The sequence below is a fragment of the Acipenser ruthenus genome, chromosome 5 (assembly GCF_902713425.1).
Source record: "Acipenser ruthenus chromosome 5, fAciRut3.2 maternal haplotype, whole genome shotgun sequence".
NCBI lineage: Eukaryota > Metazoa > Chordata > Actinopteri > Acipenseriformes > Acipenseridae > Acipenser > Acipenser ruthenus.
The window spans coordinates 12,224,192-12,247,478 of NC_081193.1; the positions used below are offsets into that span (position 1 = coordinate 12,224,192).

The 23,287-nt window shown below is 35.5% G+C and overlaps 1 protein-coding gene across 6 annotated transcripts in view; it reads left to right on the plus strand.

Moving 5' to 3' along the window:
* cd2ap (CD2-associated protein) overlaps positions 1-23,287 on the plus strand; it is an 82,933-nt gene that overhangs the window by 25,467 nt on the left and 34,179 nt on the right. For all 6 annotated transcript variants that reach the window (XM_059023650.1, XM_034003540.3, XM_059023651.1 and 3 more), the window contains 7 exons: positions 9,174-9,324; positions 13,834-13,934; positions 14,661-14,781; positions 15,131-15,330; positions 20,336-20,423; positions 22,675-22,769; positions 23,096-23,194. In XM_059023650.1, coding sequence (XP_058879633.1) covers positions 9,258-9,324; positions 13,834-13,934; positions 14,661-14,781; positions 15,131-15,330; positions 20,336-20,423; positions 22,675-22,769; positions 23,096-23,194 — 771 coding nt within the window. In that variant the 5' untranslated portion in view covers positions 9,174-9,257. The remainder of the gene's footprint in view (positions 1-9,173; positions 9,325-13,833; positions 13,935-14,660; positions 14,782-15,130; positions 15,331-20,335; positions 20,424-22,674; positions 22,770-23,095; positions 23,195-23,287) is intronic.

Genomic DNA, 23,287 nt, shown 5'->3' on the forward strand with positions numbered 1-23,287 from the left:
TGCATTGGGTGTTCCTCACAGCATTTGTACTGTTACAGTATGTGCGTTTCAACATTTAAATATGTTATCCTATGCCAGGATATATATATTAATGCAGTGCATCGCAACATTCAAGAACTTGAAAATGAATGCTTGTCTGTAGATTTCCTAGGAAGTTCTTGCAGGACAAAAGGACTGATCTTAATATGTGTGGACAATTTTTGTTCTTTCAGCTACTGTGGTGACTTTTAAATGTCAGTTACTTCTTTTTATAAGCTTGACTGATTATTTGAAACACACAAAGCTATGCAATCTGATATAGCTGCTGTGTTAGGTTGAGTGAAACATACAGTAATGGAGTCATATCATCTCTCAAGTGGAAGCAAACAGCAGACCAATACTTGCAATAAAACACAAATGTAAAAACAGGTTATGTATAGTTCTTGCCCTTTGTGTGTATTTTTGTAAATATGTATTTTTTTTTTAATTTATTTATTTATGTAAACTGTAACTGTATTGAAACCTAACGAGCCTATTATTTAATGTTTTAATTTCACAAGAAAAGCTCCTTGTCTCTCCCCTTTACAAATGAGTGCCAATAAATGGCAATTGAGTTAATTAAGTGATTTTTAAACTGTTTGGAAGCTTATTTTCCTTTCACCCAGGGCGTACACTGACAACGATGCCGTAAAATCTTGCCCAGGACTACAATCCCACACTTCATACAGAGATTGCACATTTATATGAAAACAAGCAAAACGAAATCAAAATGATATTATATTAAAAAGGACAGAAGTATGGTAAAATAGGAATGATGTTATTAGTTTGATCAGGTTGATAAATCTTGACTGATTTTTTTTAAAATTATTTTATCAGTAGATAAGTTTTAAGTCAAACAAGAAGTAATTTGTATATACTCACTGTAGCAAACTGTTATTGATTATTGCTCACTAATTGTGTAAACAAGGTGAATGAGGGAGCACATTATTTTGTGTTCAGTAATTAACACGTTGTATTTGATTTTAATTAATACATAACAACTTAAAACATCTTAAAGGGAATTACTTGGGAAATCTGATTATCAGTGCAGTCCTACATTTTACACTTGACGTATACATATGGTGGATGTAGATCACACAAGCTTGATGATTTAAAGTGATTGATGCTAATAAAATAATTCCACACATTTTCCAAGCCATGCAGATCCGTACCTAGAGGTTTCAAATGTGTAGTTTTGAAAAAAAAAAAAAGTGGTTATAGCAAATGTGTATTTTCATTTAAAACACGATATTTGGGACTATATGTTAGAAAGCTAGTTGTGCACTTTCATGGTCATTTCACCTGGGGAATTAAATTGTTCCTACCCCTTCAAGGTTGCATTTCATGTTGGTAAATCCCCACCTTAATAACTGACATGCTTGGCAGCCATAAGATGCTTGACCCCAAAAGCACTGCTGAAGTGAATTCCCCCAGGAAGTGCAAGTGTAATGGATTTCCTGGAAGAAAAGGCACGAAAATTAAGAACTTTCTTTTACCTAGTGTTGTATCAGAGGTCATGTTTTAACATGAAAGGGCATGTTTGCTGTATAATGTTTCTTTTGAAACTGCACATTTTGAGACCTATATAGTCAATAAAATGGCATATTAAAAAAAAAAAATAAGAAGAATGTTTTGTTAGTTACAAGTGACCTGATAGTGATGTGGTGTACTGTATGTAAAATTAGAATTGGTTTTGAAGTAATGCGTTAACATGATTTATTAAATGGAGAGTTGTCAGGAGGACTTTTGCTTTAAACCTGCATAAAACAAAGACTTTCAGTAACACACTGAGCTGTAACAATGCCATTAAAAGGGTTTTCTGGCAAACGACAATTGCACATTCTGTAATAAATAAAGGTTTGTAGACTTAATATAGAATTAATATATTCTGTCATCTGACTGATCTAGGAGGATAGTGCTAGACACTCCAGCCCTCCAGTAACACTGGTTATGTATATCAGTGCCATGACTATATACACTATGTCTGTTTGAAATTCCAGACTTTATTGGTGCATTCTTGTTAGAGTCTAGTGCAGTGAAATTGACCTGGATGTTATCCCAACCCAGAAGAGCTGGCTCTTAGCCTATGACTTCTGTGGCTGATGAGCTGGCAGAAAGAAAGACAGACAGGTTGCAACATGAAGTAGTGTCTTACGGTAAGTGTATCTGCTGCAGACTAAAGATTTATTCATTGAATTACACAGATGCATCAATGGGTGAGCAGTCTCAACTTGATCTGGTACTGGTGGCAGTACGGTAGAATGTGCAGGGAAAATCTTGTACTTTTTGGAATTGCACTGTAAAAACTATATATTGTAGTTACAGCATTATATTTAATGTTTGCAATGGCATATGATCCTCAGAGGGGCTGAGAGATGGAATGGTTTTAAGGAAGTTCTAATTGTAGAGATTCAGGCATGCCGTACATTCAGTTTTAAGGTTACTTTAGTTCATCCATTGTATTGGCTTGAGTTATCTGTCTTAATTAAAAAATGATTATTCCATCAGCATGTGTTGATAAGCAAGTAGTACAAAATATTGTATGTTGTTTTTGTGCAATGTGTTATATTTACTGTACTGTAGTACAGCAGTTTTGTTTTTTTTACTGACACATACCATCCTTTTCAAATGATAAGGCTCTCTGTATACCGTACTGCGTATGCCTCTCTCTAATTAATCTTTCCATTGCATGTTCTGAAATGGTAGGAATGAATTGTTCTGGTTCAGTAATGGTATTATGTTTTAAGTTCTGGAATGTTTCAGTACAGTAGCTGTCACGCCTTTGGTTAATGAGAAGATTATTTGCAATGAAAAAAGTGACTGGATAAAGTTGGCTTCAAATGACGAGTCTTCAATATTGGCAGTAGGGTTGTGGATAGATTCAGGGGTGTGCAATTCGTATCTCCCAACACCCGGGACAACAGGATTTGTGTCGGGGACAAAAGTTTTGCTGTTATACTTTGTGCGTCGGACAAGTAGTTTATATTTACCATATTTACATTTTTTTATATATTCAAACGCTATATTAAAAAAAAATATATAATTTACTAGATTTAAACAGAAGCGATTATTAGTTATTTATTGGACATGCACAATCCATCAATTTGTGAAACTACTAAAATATGAATGTTGCCCACCCCCCGTCCCCCCAGTAAAAAAAAAGCCATCAGTGTGTGAAACCAGGATCACCCTGCTGCAGCAGTGGTCCTGTTAACCATCATGGGACAAGATGTTATATGAGAAAAAATAGCTGTGAAATGTTGTACACCGTTTAAAAATAAGTATATAATAAAAATAAACAAAATAAATAAAACGTATTTTGTTTTTGCAGAATTTGATGGAGCCGACTATATTGCGTTCATTTTGGTAAAACACTACAAAATGCAGAGAAACTGGACTTGTGTATAACCTGTCATTTTAAAAACCTGGGGTTCAGCGGTTACAAAACTAAAAGAACGTCAAGAAAAATCAGAATTCCACAAAGCAGCAGTAATAGTTGGCAATGATTTCGTTTATATGATGCAACAAACTAAAACACCTGTACATCAGGAGTTGAATTCAGCTTATAGAGAGTGGAAAATAACAGACGGAAGCTATTTTGATATTTGAATAACTCCTAAGTATTGCTTATTTCAGATGTACTCTTAGTATGTTACTTCAATTTACTAGCAAATGGTTTCCAAACTGCACTGACTGGAACATTTCCTTAAAGTATGTAATACATTTGTTGAGGTATATATATATATATATACTGTATATATATTGACACACCTACAGTACCTGACATTTTAAAGGAGCACCACTTAATGTATACATGAACAGGCTTTCAATATGAGATTATTATTATCATTATTATTATTATTATTATTATTATTATTATTATTATTATTATTATTATTATTTATTTCTTAGCAGACGCCCTTATCCAGGACGACTTACAGTCGTAAACAGTTGTAACAGGGCGAGCAGCCCTGTACATTGTTTTGTTTATTTATTTTAGAACGGGGTCCCCCTCCGCTCCTGTGTTATTTTGTATTTGATTATTATTATTATTATTATGATTTTAGTATTGTAATTATATGACGGCGAAGCACCGCGTATTTTGTTATTGTTTTGTATTTTGACAGCGTAGCCGATTTGTTTGTTTTGTTTAGTATTTTAGTAAACTCGTGCAGAAGGTGGCCATCTCCTGAATTAATTAGGTGATTTAATTTGTTGCTAATCGGGAGATGGTCACCTGTTATAAAAGCCTGCAGCTCTCGGCACTCGGGGTGGGTGTTAGAGAGGAGAGAGCGAGCAGAGCGACGGAGGATTAAAATGAAACTAAAATGATAACATACAGGATCAGTGAAGGCTACTGCCCAGCCTGACCTGGATTATTTATTGTTTATTTTGTGTTCGTGATTTTTGTTCTGTTTAACCTGACCAATTCTCTCATATTGCTGAATTACAAATGGTACACTGAAATTTTGTTCTGTTTGATATTTTATTTTAAAACACTGAAACTCATAATCAATTATTGTAAGGTGACATTGGTCTTATGTTGGGAAATATTTTTAAGAAAAAAAAAAAACTGAAATATCTTGCTTGCATAAGTATTCAACCCCTGTGCTGTGGAAGCTCCCAGTTTACACCGATGAAAGAAATTGCCCTAACGAGGACACAATTACCTTACCATTGGCCTCCACCTGTGAACCATTAAAGTTGCTGTGACATTTTCTGGATAAAAACCCCACTGTTGAAGGATTATTGGTCAGGCTGTGAATCTGAAGGAAAATGAAGACCAAAGAGCATTCTACAGAAGTTAGAGATAAAGTAATACAAATGCATAGATTAGGAAAAGGGTACAAAATAATATCCAAGTGTTTGGATATCCCAGTGAGCACAGTTGGATCAATAATCAGGAAGTGGAAGCTGCATCACACCACCCAGGCACTGCCAAGAAAAGGCCGTCCCTCAAAACTCAGCGCTCAAACAAGAAGGAGACTTGTGAGAGAAGCCACAGAGAGGCCAACAATCACTTTGAAAGAGCTACAGAGTTCAGTGGCTGGGAGTGGAGTAATGGTGCACCAGTCAACCATATCAAGAGCTCTGCATAACACTGGCCTGTATGGGAGGGTGGCAAGAAAGAAGCCGTTACTCAAAAAGTACCATCTGAAAGCACGTCTGGAGTTTGCCAGAAAGCATGAGAGTGACCCAGCTGCGATGTGGGAAAAGGTTTTGTGGTCAGATGAGACCAAGATAGAGCTTTTTGGCCAAAACTCAAAGCGCTATGTATGGCGCAAACCTAACACTGCCCATGCCTCAAGACACACCATCCCTACAGTGAAGTATGGTGCTGGCAGCATCATGCTGTGGGGATGCTTCTCATCAGCAGGGACTGGGCATCTTGGTAAAATTGAAGGAAGAATGGAAAATACAGGGAAATACTGCAAGAGAACCTGCTTCAGTCCGCTAAAAAACTGAAGCTTGGGAGGAAATTCACCTTTCAGCAGGACAATGATCCCAAGTACATACTTACTCCAAAAGACTTAAAGTTGTTATTGCAGCGAAAGGTGGCTCTACCAAATATTAATGTGTGGGGGTTGAATACTTATGCAAGCAAGGTATTTCAGTTTTTTGTTTTTCTTAAAAATATGTCCCAACATAAAACCAATGTCACCTTACAATAATTGATTTTGCGTTTCAGTGTTTTAAAATAAAATATCAAACAGAACGAAATTTCAATGTACCATTTGTAATTCAGTAATATGAGAGAATTGGTCAGGGGTCTGAATACTTTTGCAAGGCATTGTATGTATGTATGTGTGTGTGTGTGTGTGTGTGTGTGTGTGTGTGTGTATATAATTATATATATATATATATATATATATATAATCTCAATAATGTTATCCACTAGAGGATGGTGCTGTACAGCAGTAATACTGTCTGCCACTATACACATACTGTACCAAAGAAGATGTACAATGCTGCACATTTTACATTACACATACAGCAGGGGTTTACAGTATCATTAAACCCATTATTTTATCTTCAATTTTTCAAGTGTATTTACTATCCAGATAATTTGCAGCTGGTGATATCATTTAAATGGTGCATAGGGTAAAGGCACCTTGATTTTAAAGGTTTTGCTGTGGGTAGCTATTTGGTTTGTTTACATTCCATAATAGTTTGTTTCTGCTGCAGGGACACCAGATTCCTCCCACTTAAAAGTTGTCTCGCCTTTTTTCAAACTCTGTAAACTAAAAAGACGTGTATCTGCAACAGCAGGAGGTTATGAATGTGATCTGCAAACTCCAGTATTGACGATCCGAGTACTGATGCAAGTTATCTGCTTCGCAAATCAGTGTGTGGGAAACTTCTTGACTTTTAAGTATGTATACGGTATTAATTATCCCAGAGAGGTGAACCTCTTGTAAATTATTGTAAAGGTGCTGTTCTTTTTTTTTTAACTGATAATATCTCATAAACCATTTCAATCTATTTTATGGAAACTCCTTGTGTAAAAACAGTATCCTTCACATACTATAGCGTGGTCTTCTGTACAGAAACAATCAACTTTTGAATTCATATTCTTGATATTTTAGGACAAAAGTAGTTGTGAAGTTAAAATGTATCTCTTCAGTGCCACATTGTTTTGACCTCTGGACAAGCTGTACTCTGAGAGTTTCTGCACATTTGGTACATCACACGCTTCTCATGATTAGTCACAGTGCAGCGGTGCGGGTGCTTAGTAAAAGAAAATGTGACCACATAACTCCTGTGTTGGCTTCTCTGCACGAGCTTCCAGTATGATTTAGAGTTGATTATAAGATCCTACTTTTCCTCCCAAAGATTAAGATAAAAAGGAAAGGAGAAACCCTTTTAGTTACAATGCTCCCAGGTTATGGAATACATTACCATCTGACATTAGAGATGCAGAGTCACTTAATATTTTTAAATCAAGATTAAAACCTCCTTTTTTGGACTAGCATTTTATACAAAATGTTGTATTAGTATTAGTATTATTTATTTCTTAGCAGACGCCCTTATCCAGGACGACTTACAATTGTTACAGGATATCACATTATTTTTTACATACAATTACCCATTTATACAGATGGGTTTTTTACTAGAGCAATCTAGGTGAAGTACCTTGCTCAAGGGTACAGCAGCAGTGTCCCCCCACCTGGGATTGAACCCACGACCCTCCGATCAAGACCACTACTCCACACTTCTCTTTTTATTTCTCTACTAATATTTATGTTTTTGTGTTTTGATTAATTTTACTATAAGTTTTTCATGTTCATATTATAATTGTTTTAAGAAATGTTGTTGTATTTGTTGTTTTTATTGACTTGTAAAGTGCTTTTAGATGAAAGGTGCTATATACAGTGCCTTGCGAAAGTATTCGGCCCCCTTGAACTTTGCGACCTTTTGCCACATTTCAGGCTTCAAACATAAAGATATGAAACTGTAATTTTTTGTGAAGAATCAACAACAAGTGGGACACAATCATGAAGTGGAACGAAATTTATTGGATATTTCAAACTTTTTTAACAAATAAAAAACTGAAAAATTGGGCGTGCAAAATTATTCAGCCCCCTTAAGTTAATACTTTGTAGCGCCACCTTTTGCTGCGATTACAGCTGTAAGTCGCTTGGGGTATGTCTCTATCAGTTTTGCACATCGAGAGACTGAAATTTTTGCCCATTCCTCCTTGCAAAACAGCTCGAGCTCAGTGAGGTTGGATGGAGAGCATTTGTGAACAGCAGTTTTCAGTTCTTTCCACAGATTCTCGATTGGATTCAGGTCTGGACTTTGACTTGGCCATTCTAACACCTGGATATGTTTATTTGTGAACCATTCCATTGTAGATTTTGCTTTATGTTTTGGATCATTGTCTTGTTGGAAGACAAATCTCCATCCCAGTCTCAGGTCTTTTGCAGACTCCATCAGGTTTTCTTCCAGAATGGTCCTGTATTTGGCTCCATCCATCTTCCCATCAATTTTAACCATCTTCCCTGTCCCTGCTGAAGAAAAGCAGGCCCAAACCATGATGCTGCCACCACCATGTTTGACAGTGGGGATGGTGTGTTCAGGGTGATGAGCTGTGTTGCTTTTACGCCAAACATAACGTTTTGCATTGTTGCCAAAAAGTTCGATTTTGGTTTCATCTGACCAGAGCACCTTCTTCCACATGTTTGGTGTGTCTCCCAGGTGGCTTGTGGCAAACTGTAAACGACACTTTTTATGGATATCGTTAAGAAATGGCTTTCTTCTTGCCACTCTTCCATAAAGGCCAGATTTGTGCAGTATACGACTGATTGTTGTCCTATGGACAGAGTCTCCCACCTCAGCTGTAGATCTCTGCAGTTCATCCAGAGTGATCATGGGCCTCTTGGCTGCATCTCTGATCAGTCTTCTCCTTGTATGAGCTGAAAGTTTAGAGGGACGGCCAGGTCTTGGTAGATTTGCAGTGGTCTGATACTCCTTCCATTTCAATATTATCGCTTGCACAGTGCTCCTTGGGATGTTTAAAGCTTGGGAAATCTTTTTGTATCCAAATCCGGCTTTAAACTTCTCCACAACAGTATCTCGGACCTGCCTGGTGTGTTCCTTGTTCTTCATGATGCTCTCTGCGCTTTAAACGGACCTCTGACACTATCACAGTGCAGGTGCATTTATACGGAGACTTGATTACACACAGGTGGATTCTATTTATCATCATTAGTCATTTAGGTCAACATTGGATCATTCAGAGATCCTCACTGAACTTCTGGAGAGAGTTTGCTGCACTGAAAGTAAAGGGGCTGAATAATTTTGCACGCCCAATTTTTCAGTTTTTTATTTGTTAAAAAAGTTTGAAATAGCCAATAAATTTCGTTCCACTTCATGATTGTGTCCCACTTGTTGTTGATTCTTCACAAAAAATTACAGTTTCATATCTTTATGTTTGAAGCCTGAAATGTGGCAAAAGGTCGCAAAGTTCAAGGGGGCCGAATACTTTCGCAAGGCACTGTACATAAATAAATAAATAAACTTACATATCTCATTGAATTTTCCTCACAATATGCCCCCATGTGTGTTTTTTGTTTTGTTTTGTTCACATTTTGATTGTTTAACTTTTCGTGGAATCTGAAAAAGGAACTGAAAACACTTGCCTTTTTTTTTAGGAAATTAAGAAAGAAACGGAGGCAAAAGACGAAGTCCAGCCTATTAGGAGAGAGCGTGGAAACGTGGCCAATCTTGTACAGAGAATGAGTATCTACGGGTTTCCAGCTGGAGCATTTCAACCACAGTCCAATCACAAGAGTTTCAAAATGAGTAAGTACGCTCAACTTTAAACTTCAACCAATTCTAGTGATTACTTACTCCTGTCAAATCAAAATATCTAAAATCAACCCCCCCTTTCTTTAAAGTCCTTAAATCCTGATTTAAAGGGTTTTACATATTCTCAATGTGTCTTCAGGAAGACACTGGCGATGATGATGATGATAGGTGATAAACAGCTGATTCATGTTTAAAAAAAAGAAAGAAAGAAAAAGAACACTCAAATAACTACACAAAGTCAATAACTACAAAAAAGTATATTAATTTTATGACACATTTTTTAAACATGGATGCATTTTCTCCAGAATTAAATTAACCTTTTATTGGACAACATTAATTTTATGCTTTTAGTTTTTCTATTTATTCATTTAATCCAAATTGTTCTGGTTGTATATCGATTGTTGCGTTTTCATAAAGTTGACTCAAATGTTGCATAGTCTATGTCATACTGTAGTAAATTGTATTTTTTATTTTTCTAATTGGTAATGCGCTACCGTTACTCTAAACTTTGTTTCAGCTAGTTCTTTTATCAGTGTACACTGATAAATCGTACATACACATTCAAACCAGTAGCAATATAAGCATCCCTACAGGTAAGTTGATAAGAGAATAATATTTCCAAAATACTGTAACTGTGGAAACATAATTAATCATGCAGGCACATGATTGTAATCTGTATCACTTATAAATACATTACAACACTGGAAGCAAGGACAGTGCTGTAGAGGGTTAATTACCTTCTGTTCATAAATTTAAAAGCTGTTGAGGACTGTAACATTTTGTTAGTTGCTTATAGGTAAACACACTTGCTGTCTGTGTAATGTAGGCCAGGTCTGTATCACTGTAAGTAAGTGTGAGACTGTTTGTTTGTTTTTTCTTCTTGCATTTAATTGTCTCAATTATATATTTTTGATAGTCATACATTGTATTAAAGGAATGAATAACAGCATTTCCCTTTTTGCCTCCAAATACATTTCAAGTAGTGTTTGTTTGAATATTTGTCCCAGCACTAATTTGTATACCTTTTAAACTTTCAAGTTTAACTGGCAGTGTGACCTAGGGAATAGTCTTGTTAAAACATAAGAGTTTAAGTACTGTTCAGTAATCTAATATAGTTAACTACATAGTCAGCAAATTCAAAAGAGGCAGACTGGAAAATGACAGAGCAGCAAGTTGCACATCACTCTGTAGATTCGTTTCCCCTTCTTGTACTTTAAAAAGCTTTGCTCTTGCGTGTACTGTATGGTCTGAATGTATTGGGGCAATAATCAGGAAGTCACTAGGAAGATTAATGTTGCCTGTTATTTCCATGTACTGGTAAGTGGCTGTCTAAACAGTTTCATTAATTGTAATTTTTTCAAGTTTCACTAATTGTAATTTTGTCAGTGTTTCTGAAGTAATTGTAACCCCAAGCTTACAGTTATTAAATGTATTTTAATGACACAGTGAAATGGAAAAAATGTGAATCTTTATTGAAAATACAGCCTGGATGTAGTTTGTATTTCTGTTTAACAACCTTTACAAAAGCAAACCTTAAACAAAATAAAAATATGTATAAAGGCAAAAATAAATGATATGTACACTAGAGCTTTATGAAACCAATTTAAAATGTGATTAATATTCTACATTAAAAATATATGCACTCAATAAAACAATGCAGTTTTTGTTGTTAAAAATAAATAAATAATTTTACCTCCCCAATGCTTAGTATGTGTGACAGGGTGAAAACCCTGCTCTTACAATATATAAATAGTGTGTCTTTTGGTGGTGGTTTGGTATTTTGGATTGCGTCATTATTTTGTGCCCATTTCTGCTGGGGATTGCTTGAGCCCCAGTTTAATAAGTTCAATGTGCTGATTGGGTGGCCAGTTGGCTAATTTAAAGATGTTCCACCAGGAAAACGGGTGTATAAGGCTGCAATCAGCCTTTTTTTAGAGAGTGAAGGCTGAAGTTTTAACAGGAGCTGTTGCTGGACAAAGTAGCCAAATAATAATTTTATTATTATTTCTGGCCTGGGTTAATCTTTCAGCATAGTTTCCCCAGTGCCGCTATTCTCTCTGACATCAAATGTAAAAAGCATTTGAGGTAAATGACAAGTTTAATTAACAAGACTGAACATGTTCTGCCAGATCGATTGTGATAATATTAATCGATTAAAACAAAATCTGCAATTTATTTAATTTGATTATTTGTTGCAGCACTACTGTACCATAGCAAATTGTGTGGAAAAACAATTCTTAAAATAAATAAATAAAAATGAAAATGTTATTAAGAAACTATGTTAATAATAAATGAAAAAAAAAGGTTTGGCTTTATTTTATTTTTATTTATTTATTTTTTTACTGATTTAACAATGTGGCTAAGTGAAGAAAAAAAGTTGTATTGGAAAATGTTATTAGTGTTATAAAAACTTTAAAAGGCTTGGGAGAAATATACAGCTTCTGTTTAAAAGGGGCTCAACCCTATACTACTATTTGAGAAACTGGTACATATCTAATTCATGTTGGGTATAATATAAGCGTGGACATTGAGAAAAATTGGACATTAAAAATATAGGCTAACTGCATAACAAAACAAGCAACACAAAAAAACCTGCCAAAATGCAATTTACAGTAACGTTCATTAAGTTCCATATTGTACAGATACAGTTTCTGCATTGCAGGGTCTACTCGATTATAAGCTCTCATAGTGGGATATTTAATATAATAGAAATAGTGATGGCTTGTTTTATTTTTATTGAAAAAGCACAGGAAATGCATGTGCAGTAGGAAGTATTCATCATTAAACACATGGAAGACAAGTTATTGTCTGTTTTAGACTTTGTAAAAACGGAAAAAATCTGTACAGTTTAATTTAACTGTTGACTGATGGGGTCAAGTTGAAAGAAAACTTGTTCCTGTTCATTGCCTTGATACTGTATGCAATATGATACACGGTAAGGTAGGCTGGTACTCAATTTATCCAGATTAAATTATGGCTTTGTCTTTGTAGTATTTTAGTTAATATAAAGGGTACTCGTATGAGTTAATAGGCAGAAGTTGTCTTGCAGAATTAAGCTGTCTTCTGTGCTCTGACCTCTAGAGATATTTTTAATGAAGCATAATGATGATGTGTGGGTTGCCTGCGTGCATTAGCTGTAGGACTGATAATTGGGCAGGTTCCTGTTTTTTTAATGTAAGACTTTACTCACAATAAATTTGGAAGTGCTTGATTTAACAAAGATCCCTGGTTATGTGGGTGAGAAGAGCCAACTGGATATGTTTGTCATGCACCTCCATGGATGCCTTATCGCCTTCCTTCCTATAATCTAGTGCTAATATTCATTAATCTGTGGTAAACTGTATATTGTATTTGATACCTGGGTTGTCTGTGAACTAGCCAAATGCCTTTGGAATCACCTGTACTTGTCTGGAAAATGACTGTTGGTTCTGTAGTATATGGATTGCTGCCATTTTTGCTCAGCTGCAATTAACATATTTTTTCATGAATGCTATTCAATCACCTGTACTCTCTGTTTGATATGGGCAGGCCAGAACAAATGTGCATGTTATACGTGCACGCTAAGTTATACTGTATGTCAATTGCTGGGAAACTCCCAATCTGAAAACAAAACCTAAAAAAGCCAGAAGAAAATGCATGAAGTCAAATAGACATCCACATTGGGGAATTCTTAGAGATTTCTGCCAGGTTAATTGTTAATTATTAGTACTATAGTACAGTTGCGATATGACTCACTGGTTCCACTTTTCTTCTGTGGAAGAACTTTTTGTTCCTTGCTTGTATTTATACTTCATCTATAGCGTTATTCAATGCAAGTTAAAAACAAAAGGAATGTCCACAGAATAATGTTAATGATTAACTGAAAAATTGTAAGAGGAATTTCCTTGACAAAATAGTTGCCCTCAAATAAAATTAGCTTTTTTTTTTTGTAAAACTGCTTCTGTTTAGCCTGCCATGGCTAAACATATAAAATGTAATAACAATAGGTATTTATGTGATTTATATTGTTATTTAGAAGTAACTAGTACAACCTACCCAAGTTATATTAAATAAAATAATAAGCTTTATATAACATATTGTAAGATGTAGTGTGCACTTACTGTGATCTGATACTACTGTATATGTAATTGGGGGCTAGTCTAATTCAAGATGGAGCTGAAATAAGTAAGTCTTTGTTACCATAATAGAGTAGACTCGACTATACAGTAGCTTTATTTAAAGAGGCGTGTCTTGCTTGTGGATTACCTTGCTGAAATTGTGACAAATGACTCTAATGGGTATGTAAGTTGAGATAATCAATTGCTGTGTAACACAACTTTTTATCTGGGTGTGTACTTCCTGGATAGTACTTGCATGCAATCTTAACTGTAAACAGACTGCTACGTTCAACATATTTACCTTCTCGACTTCCTCCAGCAGTCATTGTTTTGTTTTCTGTGCCCAAGATCTTGTACCCAAATGATCCTTGTCTTTTATTTACCATGGAAAACTTACTTTTTACAGGATCAAAGAAACGACAGTGCAGAGTTGTTTTTGAATACTTACCACAGAACGAAGATGAACTGGAGCTGAAAGTGGGAGATATGGTAGATATTAATGAAGAGGTAAGTCATGTCTGGGGAGTGACTTATCTTTAGCTGCCTACATATTTTCCTTACTTTACTGTACTGGTGATCTGTGGACAGCTGTGCTGTTTTGCAATGTCTGTGTTGCACTATACGGTTCATGCAGTTGCACATGATTTTTAGGTAGCTACGCTGGTAACATTTGCTTCTACATTATTATGACTTCTTTATGTTCAATGCCTCAGCTGTTTTATTTCAGTATTTAGGCCAAAAGCATCCAAGTAAAATATGCAGAACAATGTTTGTAAATGCCTCCTGTACAGTAGTGTTGTTTCAGTTCCTTGTGATAAGTAAACTTTTAAATTGTGTACTTTGGTCCTTCAAGGTCATTTAATAATCACATATTTTACTAGTTCAGATAAAGCTTTTAATAGGTAGCATAGCTTTCAGGGCTAAGAATCATTTGAAGCTGATCTTCAAACACAATTAAACAGCAGCATATTAGGAGTTTATTTTATTAAACAGAAGACTTATTGGACACAGATGGAGCTGAATGTGGCAACTGTATATCTGCATGTCCAAAAGATAAGATGCTGTTGTCTAACGTCTCTGTTTTATGCTTTAACATGTACTGTATGCAGTTTTACAGTGCATTGCATTTGCCATAAATGTTTTGGTACTCCAAGTTCAAATGAATTGCAGCGACTGTATACTGTGGATGCCATTACATGTAACACACTTTCTTCACCTGCATTTCATGACCAGGTTGAAGAGGGTTGGTGGAGTGGAACAATGCATGGAAAATCCGGATTGTTTCCATCCAATTTTGTTAAGGAAATAGAAGTCTCAGACGATGGTGAACAGAATGATGTTCTTGATGATTCAGGTAAAAAAACAAAGAAAGAGTGAAAGGATATAGAACTTATGGTGGTGTATTTTGTGAAGAGAGATGTTCTGATTTCTGATGTCTCTCTAATCTGCAAAAAGTAAAACATTGATAAACTCTTAAACACATTTTATTTTGGCTAACTAACATTTAATTGCTGGTAAATTTTGAATGTTTATTTTTTATTTTTTTCTCTTGAAATTGTAATAACAGATAGTTAACATATGAAATGACTTTCCTAGAAATAAATAATGTGAATGACTTAGCACTATTTAATTTGTAGTACCTAGTTTGTGCTGGTGTAACTCTGACTATGATTAAAGAGTTTTGTGTCTATCTGCTGTTACAGAGTCTAACAATAAAGAGCTTCCTGGAGCAGGCCCCACCACTCCTACCTCCCCGCTCCTCTCTCCTGAGATTGGGAATGGAGCCATAGCACAGCCAAAGAAAGTCAGAGGAGTGGGGTTTGGAGACATATTTAAAGAGGGATCTGTCAAGCTCAAAGCAAGATTGCCGAATAGTGAGTCAGAGGAGAGGAAGCTGGAAAAGGTAAGTGACCCAGAATGTTGCCAAAGTACTGAATAATGATGAGGAACACAAAACTACATTTTAGCAGATTTGTGTAAAAGATTGCAAAACATACACTGTAGGGTATTTGTATACCAACAACATTGTGGTCTTCTTTTGGTGAAAGAACTAAGAACAAGCCAGTTTTCTTTAGGTTTGTTTTGACAAAAGTAATTTGTTTTATATATATATATATATATATATATATATATATATATATATATATATATATATATATATATACTGTGTGTATATGTGTGTGTGTGTGTGTATATATATATATATATATATATATATATATATATATATATATATATATATATATAATGTCCAGAAATAAATATATTTAGCTCAACAGACATTGGGGCTGATTTTAAAGATCTAAACAGTGGCATTCTTTAACTGTAATTAATTACAGAAGCCTTTTTTGAGTATTTTATTACAGTAAGGAGTTTACTTTTTGTTACTTCAATATGAAATATTGCAGAATCTGCAGTTGGCAAAAGAACCTGAGTGAAAATGTCCTTTTCTTAAATGCCTGATGTATTTTTTCTACTTTACTAGCATTAAAACTAAGATACTAGTCGGTGGTTATTATTATTATTGGCAAACGTAACTTCAAAGTAATCAGAAATATATAACTAATTACTTTGTAATCGATAGTAATAACTTCCCTGATTATTCGTATGGCTGTTATCCTGCACCATTTTTAACATTAATATTACAACATACAATATAAATACAGTAAACATATGGTTTACACATTTTAGGGAGACGGTATTAAGGTCATGGAAATATGATTTAAATGTTCAGTTGCTGGAAGTTACATTTCAACAGGACTAGGCTTAAACAGAAGCCTTTGCAGTATTTTGTCTCAAACTGAAAATCCTGCTTTCTCCATGTCTCTGTTTTGTAACAGGCTGCATATTTCTGTAGTTCAAGTGAGTTCAGTCTTGTAACTTTACAATCAGTTGATGTAATTGCCCTGAACTTTAAATGCATGTGACATCATCACAGGTGTTCATGGGAGGTGCCTGGTCTTGTCAGAATGGATGCATTTAGTTGTGGAAATGCTCATCAGACTGAGGTATCTAATATAGTACAATATGTCACCTCACTGTTTGTTTTTTTTAGCTTTGCAAGCTGCTCAAGCAGGATTTATGCAATGCACTGCACCAGCTTCTCTGAATTAGCCAGATGCAACCACACAGTTTTCTGCAGCTGCCTTACGCGACACTACTAAGCTTCAAGTTTTACAAAAGAGAGAGCTTATTATTGACACTTGAAGTAGGTGTAAATCCCTCCATTCCCCCAAAATGACCACCGCAATGCTCAGAGGGAAAATTATAAACAACACACGAGTATCCACCACAATTAATTTATTTCATTTTAACCCAGTTGTGTCAATATTCTTCGAATTCTATGGAGACACAAAATGAGTAATAAAAACAAAAAACTGCTACAGAAATCTCCTAGAACTGAATTCATTCTCAAATTTACATTAATTTAACAGAATTAAAAAAAAAAAAAAAAAAAAAAACTAGCCGTTGGTTCAATATATTTGCTGTAGGCCTAAGTGCATTGCGTTTAAGTATACTAAAGCAATCTATTGAGCCCCATTCTAACTTCATTTTTTTTGGTTTGGCAGTACCCATGCTTTTAAAAACGTTCAGGAAAGTTCAGGAACAGTAGCTTGGTTGTATGTACAGTAACATGTTGTTGAAGCTAACACCCTGGGATCCTTCAAGAAGCTGCTTGATGAGATTCTGGGATCAATAAGCTACTAACAACCAAACGAGCAAGATGGGCCGAATGGCCTCCTCTCGTTTGTAAACTTTCTTATGTTCTTATGTTCTTATGTTCTTACGTCGAGTACGTTGAGGCAAGTTTGTTTTTACTAGTTAACAAGGTCACTTTTGTGTATTGTTATTATTGTGGTCTGTGTGATAATTCTGAGCTTCCTTAATCTGTGAACAACAAAACACAGTATTTCTTTTATTTTTTTTATTTACATTTATATAGCACCATTCATCACAAGGACCTCAAGGCGCTTTACAACATTTTACAATATAATACAACATTTAAAAGGCATAATTCCTATAAAACAGTTGAAAAGACAGTCTAATACGATATATAGTCAGTGATAAAATTATGGTAAAAAAACAATTTTATAAAAATGGGTTTTCAGTGCTGTTTTAAAAATAGAAAGAGCCCCTGCTTTTTTGACTGAAGATGGCAGAGCATTCCACAATATTGGGGCTTTACAAGAGAAGGCCCTCACTCCCACACCATCTTTATTCACTCTTTGAAAAACCAACATCCCCACATCCTGCGATCTTGGAGTACGACTTGGATTGTAAGGGCTCTGCAACTCCTGGAAATAACTTGATGCCAATCCATTTAGGGCTTTATAAGTTAAAATGAAAATCTTATAATCAGTTCTAAAATGCACAGGGAGCCATTCACAAGAAGCTAGGACTGGTAATATGCTCATTTTTTTGGTTTTAGTTAGAATTCTGGCAGCAGTGTTTTGAACTAGCTGCAAGTGAGACACCACACGTTTAGGGATACCAGTAAACCAGAGCATTACAATAATCTGTTCTGGGGTGAAACAAAGACATGCATTAGTTTTTCAGTCAGGTACAGAGAGAATCGGTCTAAGTTTGGCTATATTCCTCAAATGATAAAAAGATACTTCAATCTTTTTTTTTTTTTAATATGAGACTCAAATGATCAAAAGTGACCCCCAAATAACCTCTGTATTGTCTGAATTCAACAATAAAAAATGTTGAGACATCCAACACTTTGTCAGCAACGCATGCAACTAATAGCGCCCCAGTAGAGGGGTTGCATGGATTTACAGACAAGTACAGTTGTGTGTCATAGGCGTAACAGTGGAGTCTGCGAATAATATCGCCATATAAAGAAAATAACAAGGGGCCTAAAATAGAACCCTGAGGAACACCGCAGATAACTTACGATAATACCGATTTATTCTCCACAATAGAAGCATACTTTAATCTGTTGGAAAGATATGACCTTAAACCATGATAGGACACCACCTGAGAGACCCACCAAGCTTCCAAGATGTTTTAGTAAAATGCAGTGGTCAACAGTATCAAATGCAGCATTTGGATCAGAGAGAATTAAAATGGAGGGAAAGTTGTGGTTTACATTACAACTTGCTTATAATTAAAGAAAATCAAAACTACATGATAGCAAGTGTTTCCCAGGCAACTGGTATATTTCTAACTGGCTATGTAACACAATTTTTGTTCCTGGGTAGTAAGTGTTATTTCCTAATTGCTAATGCCTCAAAAGTATAGAAAATGGCTATTATTCCCCACAAACTTTGCTTTTGTGACCAAGACAGTGATATTTTGAAATGTACCTATTTCCAATGAGAAAACGGGCGAATTTGTGTCTTTTCGTTCACATAAAGTCAGAAAAAAACAACATATGAATCCAAATTAACATGTATTTATACTAAAGTAATACAAAAATGACTACAAAAGATTTAGAAGTGAGTAGTTTTTCGAGATTTACGATTATACTGTAAATCACTTTCACAAATCAGCCCCCAAATGTAGTCTCCCATCATGTTCTCGTTATACTGTCCTTGGTAGCGGCATTCAAAGTCCAGTATATCCTGGTGGAAGCGCTCGCCTTGCTCCTCCGAGTACGCTCCCATGTTCTCCTTGAATTTATCAAGATGAGCATCAAGGATATGGACTTTGAGGGACATCCTACAGCCCATTGTGCCGTAGTTCTTCATCAGAGTCTCAACCAGCTCCACATAGTTTTCGGCCTTGTGATTGCCCAGGAAGCCCCGAACCACTGCGACAAAGCTGTTCCAAGCCGCTTTCTCCTTACTAGTGAGCTTCTTGGGGAATTCATTGCACTCCAGGATCTTCTTTATCTGTGGTCCGACGAAGACACCCACTTTGACCTTTGCCTCAGACAGCTTAGAGAAGAAGTCTTGAAGGTACTTGAAGGCTGCCGACTCCTTATCTAGAGCTCTGACAAATTGTTTCATAAGGCCCAATTTGATGTGCAGTGGTGGCATCAGCACCTTCCGGGGGTCCACCAGTGGCTCCCACTTGACGTTGTTCCTCCCCACAGAGAACTCGGTCTGCTGTGGCCAGTCCCGCCTGTGGTAGTGCGCCTTGGTGTCCCTGCTGTCCCAAAGGCAAAGATAGCAGGGAAACTTGGTAATACCGCCTTGGAGACCCATCAGGAATGCCACCATTGCAGCCTCTTGATGCCATCTCAGAAAAATGCAGATATGTATCCACTTAGGCAGCTGAAACTAAACTGAACTGGTGGGCTTAAGGCCCCTGTATTTATACTACTATTTATATTACTGGAAAGTTCTAGAAAGTTCTAGAAGTTACTCCAAGTTTACTCAGCACTGAATCTATCTGGAATGTTCTGGAAAATAGGTAAATTTCAAAATATCACTGTCCTGGTCACAAAAGCAAAGTTTGTGGGGAATAATAGCCATTTTCTATACTTTTGAGGCATAAGCAATTAGGAAATAACAGTTACTACCCAGGAACCAAAAAAAAAAAAAATAATTGTTACACAGTGTTATGGAAGTGGCATTTGGAGGTCTGCTGTAGTCAGGTACTATAGAAATGCTTGCTCCCATTAAGTCAATTTAAGCATGTATGCCTATGGTACTTCATCTTCTGCATAAGCAGGTTCACAGTACTTAAGTATTTTACCCATATCCAGCATTACTTAGATGAAAATGAACTACGGTAACAGAACATTGGCTAGCTTTTCATTTTTATGGAGTATCTCATCCATTCATATGTGTGTTCATCTTTGCTATATATGTAAACCTACCAAGGCAGGGTATGTTTGTCCAATTTCATGCATGGAAATAAATTTGGATTAAATCCAAAACCAGTTTAAACAAGAATGACTTGTTTGAATTTGTTGATTTAGTAAATTCATATGTGTTTTTTTTTTGCTTTCATAGCCACTGCCATCATTTCCATCTGCTCCAAAGACTAATCAGTTGAATATGACAGACTTAATTAAGTTAGAAGGAGAAAGCAAACCTAAAGGTAAGCTTTAAGTTGTACAAGTAAATAAAAACATACCAGGTAATTTCCTTTGAGCTGCTTTGTCGACCTGGATGTGCATCAGAGCAACCAGAGATACAAGGTCCAGTTGTTTGAAATATCAATATATTGATTAGCGAGGGCAGTTTATTAAACATTTTGATTAAAATGTCATGTGACTTATGTTAACATAGTTTTAAGAATTTGTCATCTTAAAAATACCTATATGTCATACTGTCGACCAGTATCTTAAGATTATATATGTTCAGCAAATTATTATATTTAAAATTTATATTGCTAAATAAGCCATATATTACATGTTTCTTAATAAAATCTGTGAAAATAAAATGGTATATTGACAGATCATTACTGTATATAGTGTTAGACTGCATTTGAGACATAATTTATGAGGGACAATAGAGGTAAATACAATTGTAATATTTCATACTTCAATGATCTCTTCTGGCACATTTTTGAAAGTTGTAAATGTAATGAATTCCTCAGGGGCTAATGATTTCAGCAAGGAAAACACAGTGTCAAGTTCTGCATACAAAGTTTATAAAAGTACTTAGCAGTATTGGTATGGTCATAGCTCAGTTTGTTACTTATTGATGCCAAGAAAGACTGACACTTGGCCAATTCTGAAACGTGACTAACTCTGAAATGTGGCACTCAAAGTGTTTAAATGTTTTCATGGACCTCGTATGTTATGCATTTTGAGAATTCCATATCACTGAGTGACTTTTTTAAGAATAATTAAAAAAAAAAAAAAAAAAAAAAAGCAGAAAAAGCTCAGATAAACCTTGCAGATATACAGCACGTGTATTACTTGCAGGCATCTAGAGCAGAATATTGCCATTTACACGTCACACTTTTTATATGTACTATAGGTCTAGAACTGTTCATCATTATTTTAAGTTATTTGGACATGCCTCGTTTGCAGTTTGTTTTGTATTTAACCCTTTGCGGTTCATTTATTAAATGCGCGTCAGGCACGCCAGGTCTAATTAATTTTTACACGCGCAGTTAATTTTAGACGCGCTGTTTAAAAGTATTATTTTCCACAGTCAAACTGGTTTAAAAGGCCCTGCATAACAACAAAGCACTCACTAGGCATCTCCAGCCCCGCCCCACCCTTTCGTTCGCTATAGCTTTCACCTATGTAAGAAATAAATAATAATAATAATAATAATAATAGTCGTATATACCGATCAATCATCTCCTGATCACTCGTTTTATCACCAAACTCCTCAATAATGCGATCCAAGTCATTATTTTATTACTATAACATCTCAAAAAAGCTCTGCAAATGTCCGTGTTCTCTGTCAGCCAGCTTGTTTACTTACGACCGCCCTATTATCTGATACCAGGGCCATGTATGACTATTCATGAGATACGCCTTTTTTTTTTTTTCGACTTGTCTCAGCTCCTGTCGTTCCCACTCGGCCATTGAATGGTTTTCTTGGCTTTTTCCGGAGAAAAAACGACTAAAACCCGTTTTTTGCGTTTCTATAATGATGTCGGACAGGGTCCGACAATGGACCTGATAGGAATAATTGCAATGTCGGACCAGGTCCGACAATGGACCGCAAAGTTAATGAATACAAGACAGAAGACCTTTATATAGATATGGTTATGAAATAATCCTATAAATCCTAATTGCTGTGCATTTCAATTTTCTATATGTGTTTTGGAAAGAAACATACTGTATATTACTGTAAACAAGTCATGTACTTTTATTTAAAAATATATATCTGGTACCATACTGCACTTAAGATTTGTGATGTTTAGAATATCTGCATTAGGTGGAACCACAAGTATGATCTTAAGTCATTACAGAGTGTCCCTCCCCCATTATGTATTGGTATCCTCAGTATATCCTTTTCAAGTAACTAGCTGTATCCTGCAGGTGCATTCTCATTCACACATGTTTCATCATATTTCATCACCTTTCATGGAGGCATGGGGGCTCCATTTTATCATTACTGTAACAACCAACATTGAAACAATTCGAACTAGGCTCAGTTTTAGATACATAACTTGAGAAGCAAATAAATACAATTCAGTAATTGAGGTGAATAATAATAATAATAATAATAATAATAATAATAATAATAATACAGACAGTTAAATGTGTTTTTGGCCAGCTGTTTGGTTACCAAATTATATTCCAAAGATTGTAACCCAGCATGACCTAAGTATTGTATGTAGGGTATTTATGTATTTTTTGTCTTCTCTTTTTTTAATGGTACAGTAAATGAATACTGTAAAGCCCTGTTTGTTTATGAGGGAACAAATGAGGATGAACTGAGTCTTAAAGAAGGTGAAATCATACAGATATTAAGCAAGGTAAGTGTAACTCTCTCTCCCTGTATGTAATGCAGAGAACTAAATTCTGCACTTGAACTTTATGTAAAATTCTGAAAATGGAATGATCTTTATTCTTACAGCCTTACATTTTTGTGAAATTTGATTGATCTTAACTAAAGTTTTAAAATCCATCGACTTAACATAAGCAGTTTTCTATTCTCATAACCACAGAAAGCAAAGAAGTAAAAAAAAGAAAAGTTACAATGTGCTTTTGTTGCTTTGGAATGGATTGAATTGTTGGTGTGCCTTTTCCATTCTAGCTTATATATGGGTATGATCTTACAAGAACTATATTTATTTCTTAGGATACAGGAGAACCAGGTTGGTGGAGAGGAGAGGTCAACGGCAAAGAAGGGGTATTTCCTGACAACTTTGTGACTGTGGTATTAGATTCTGAAAAAGACGTAAGCTTACTGCATTTATTCCTTCCTTTGTGATTCAAAGTATAACATTTGATTTAATGTTCTTCAGTCCTGTGACTGCATTGTGTTTTTTTT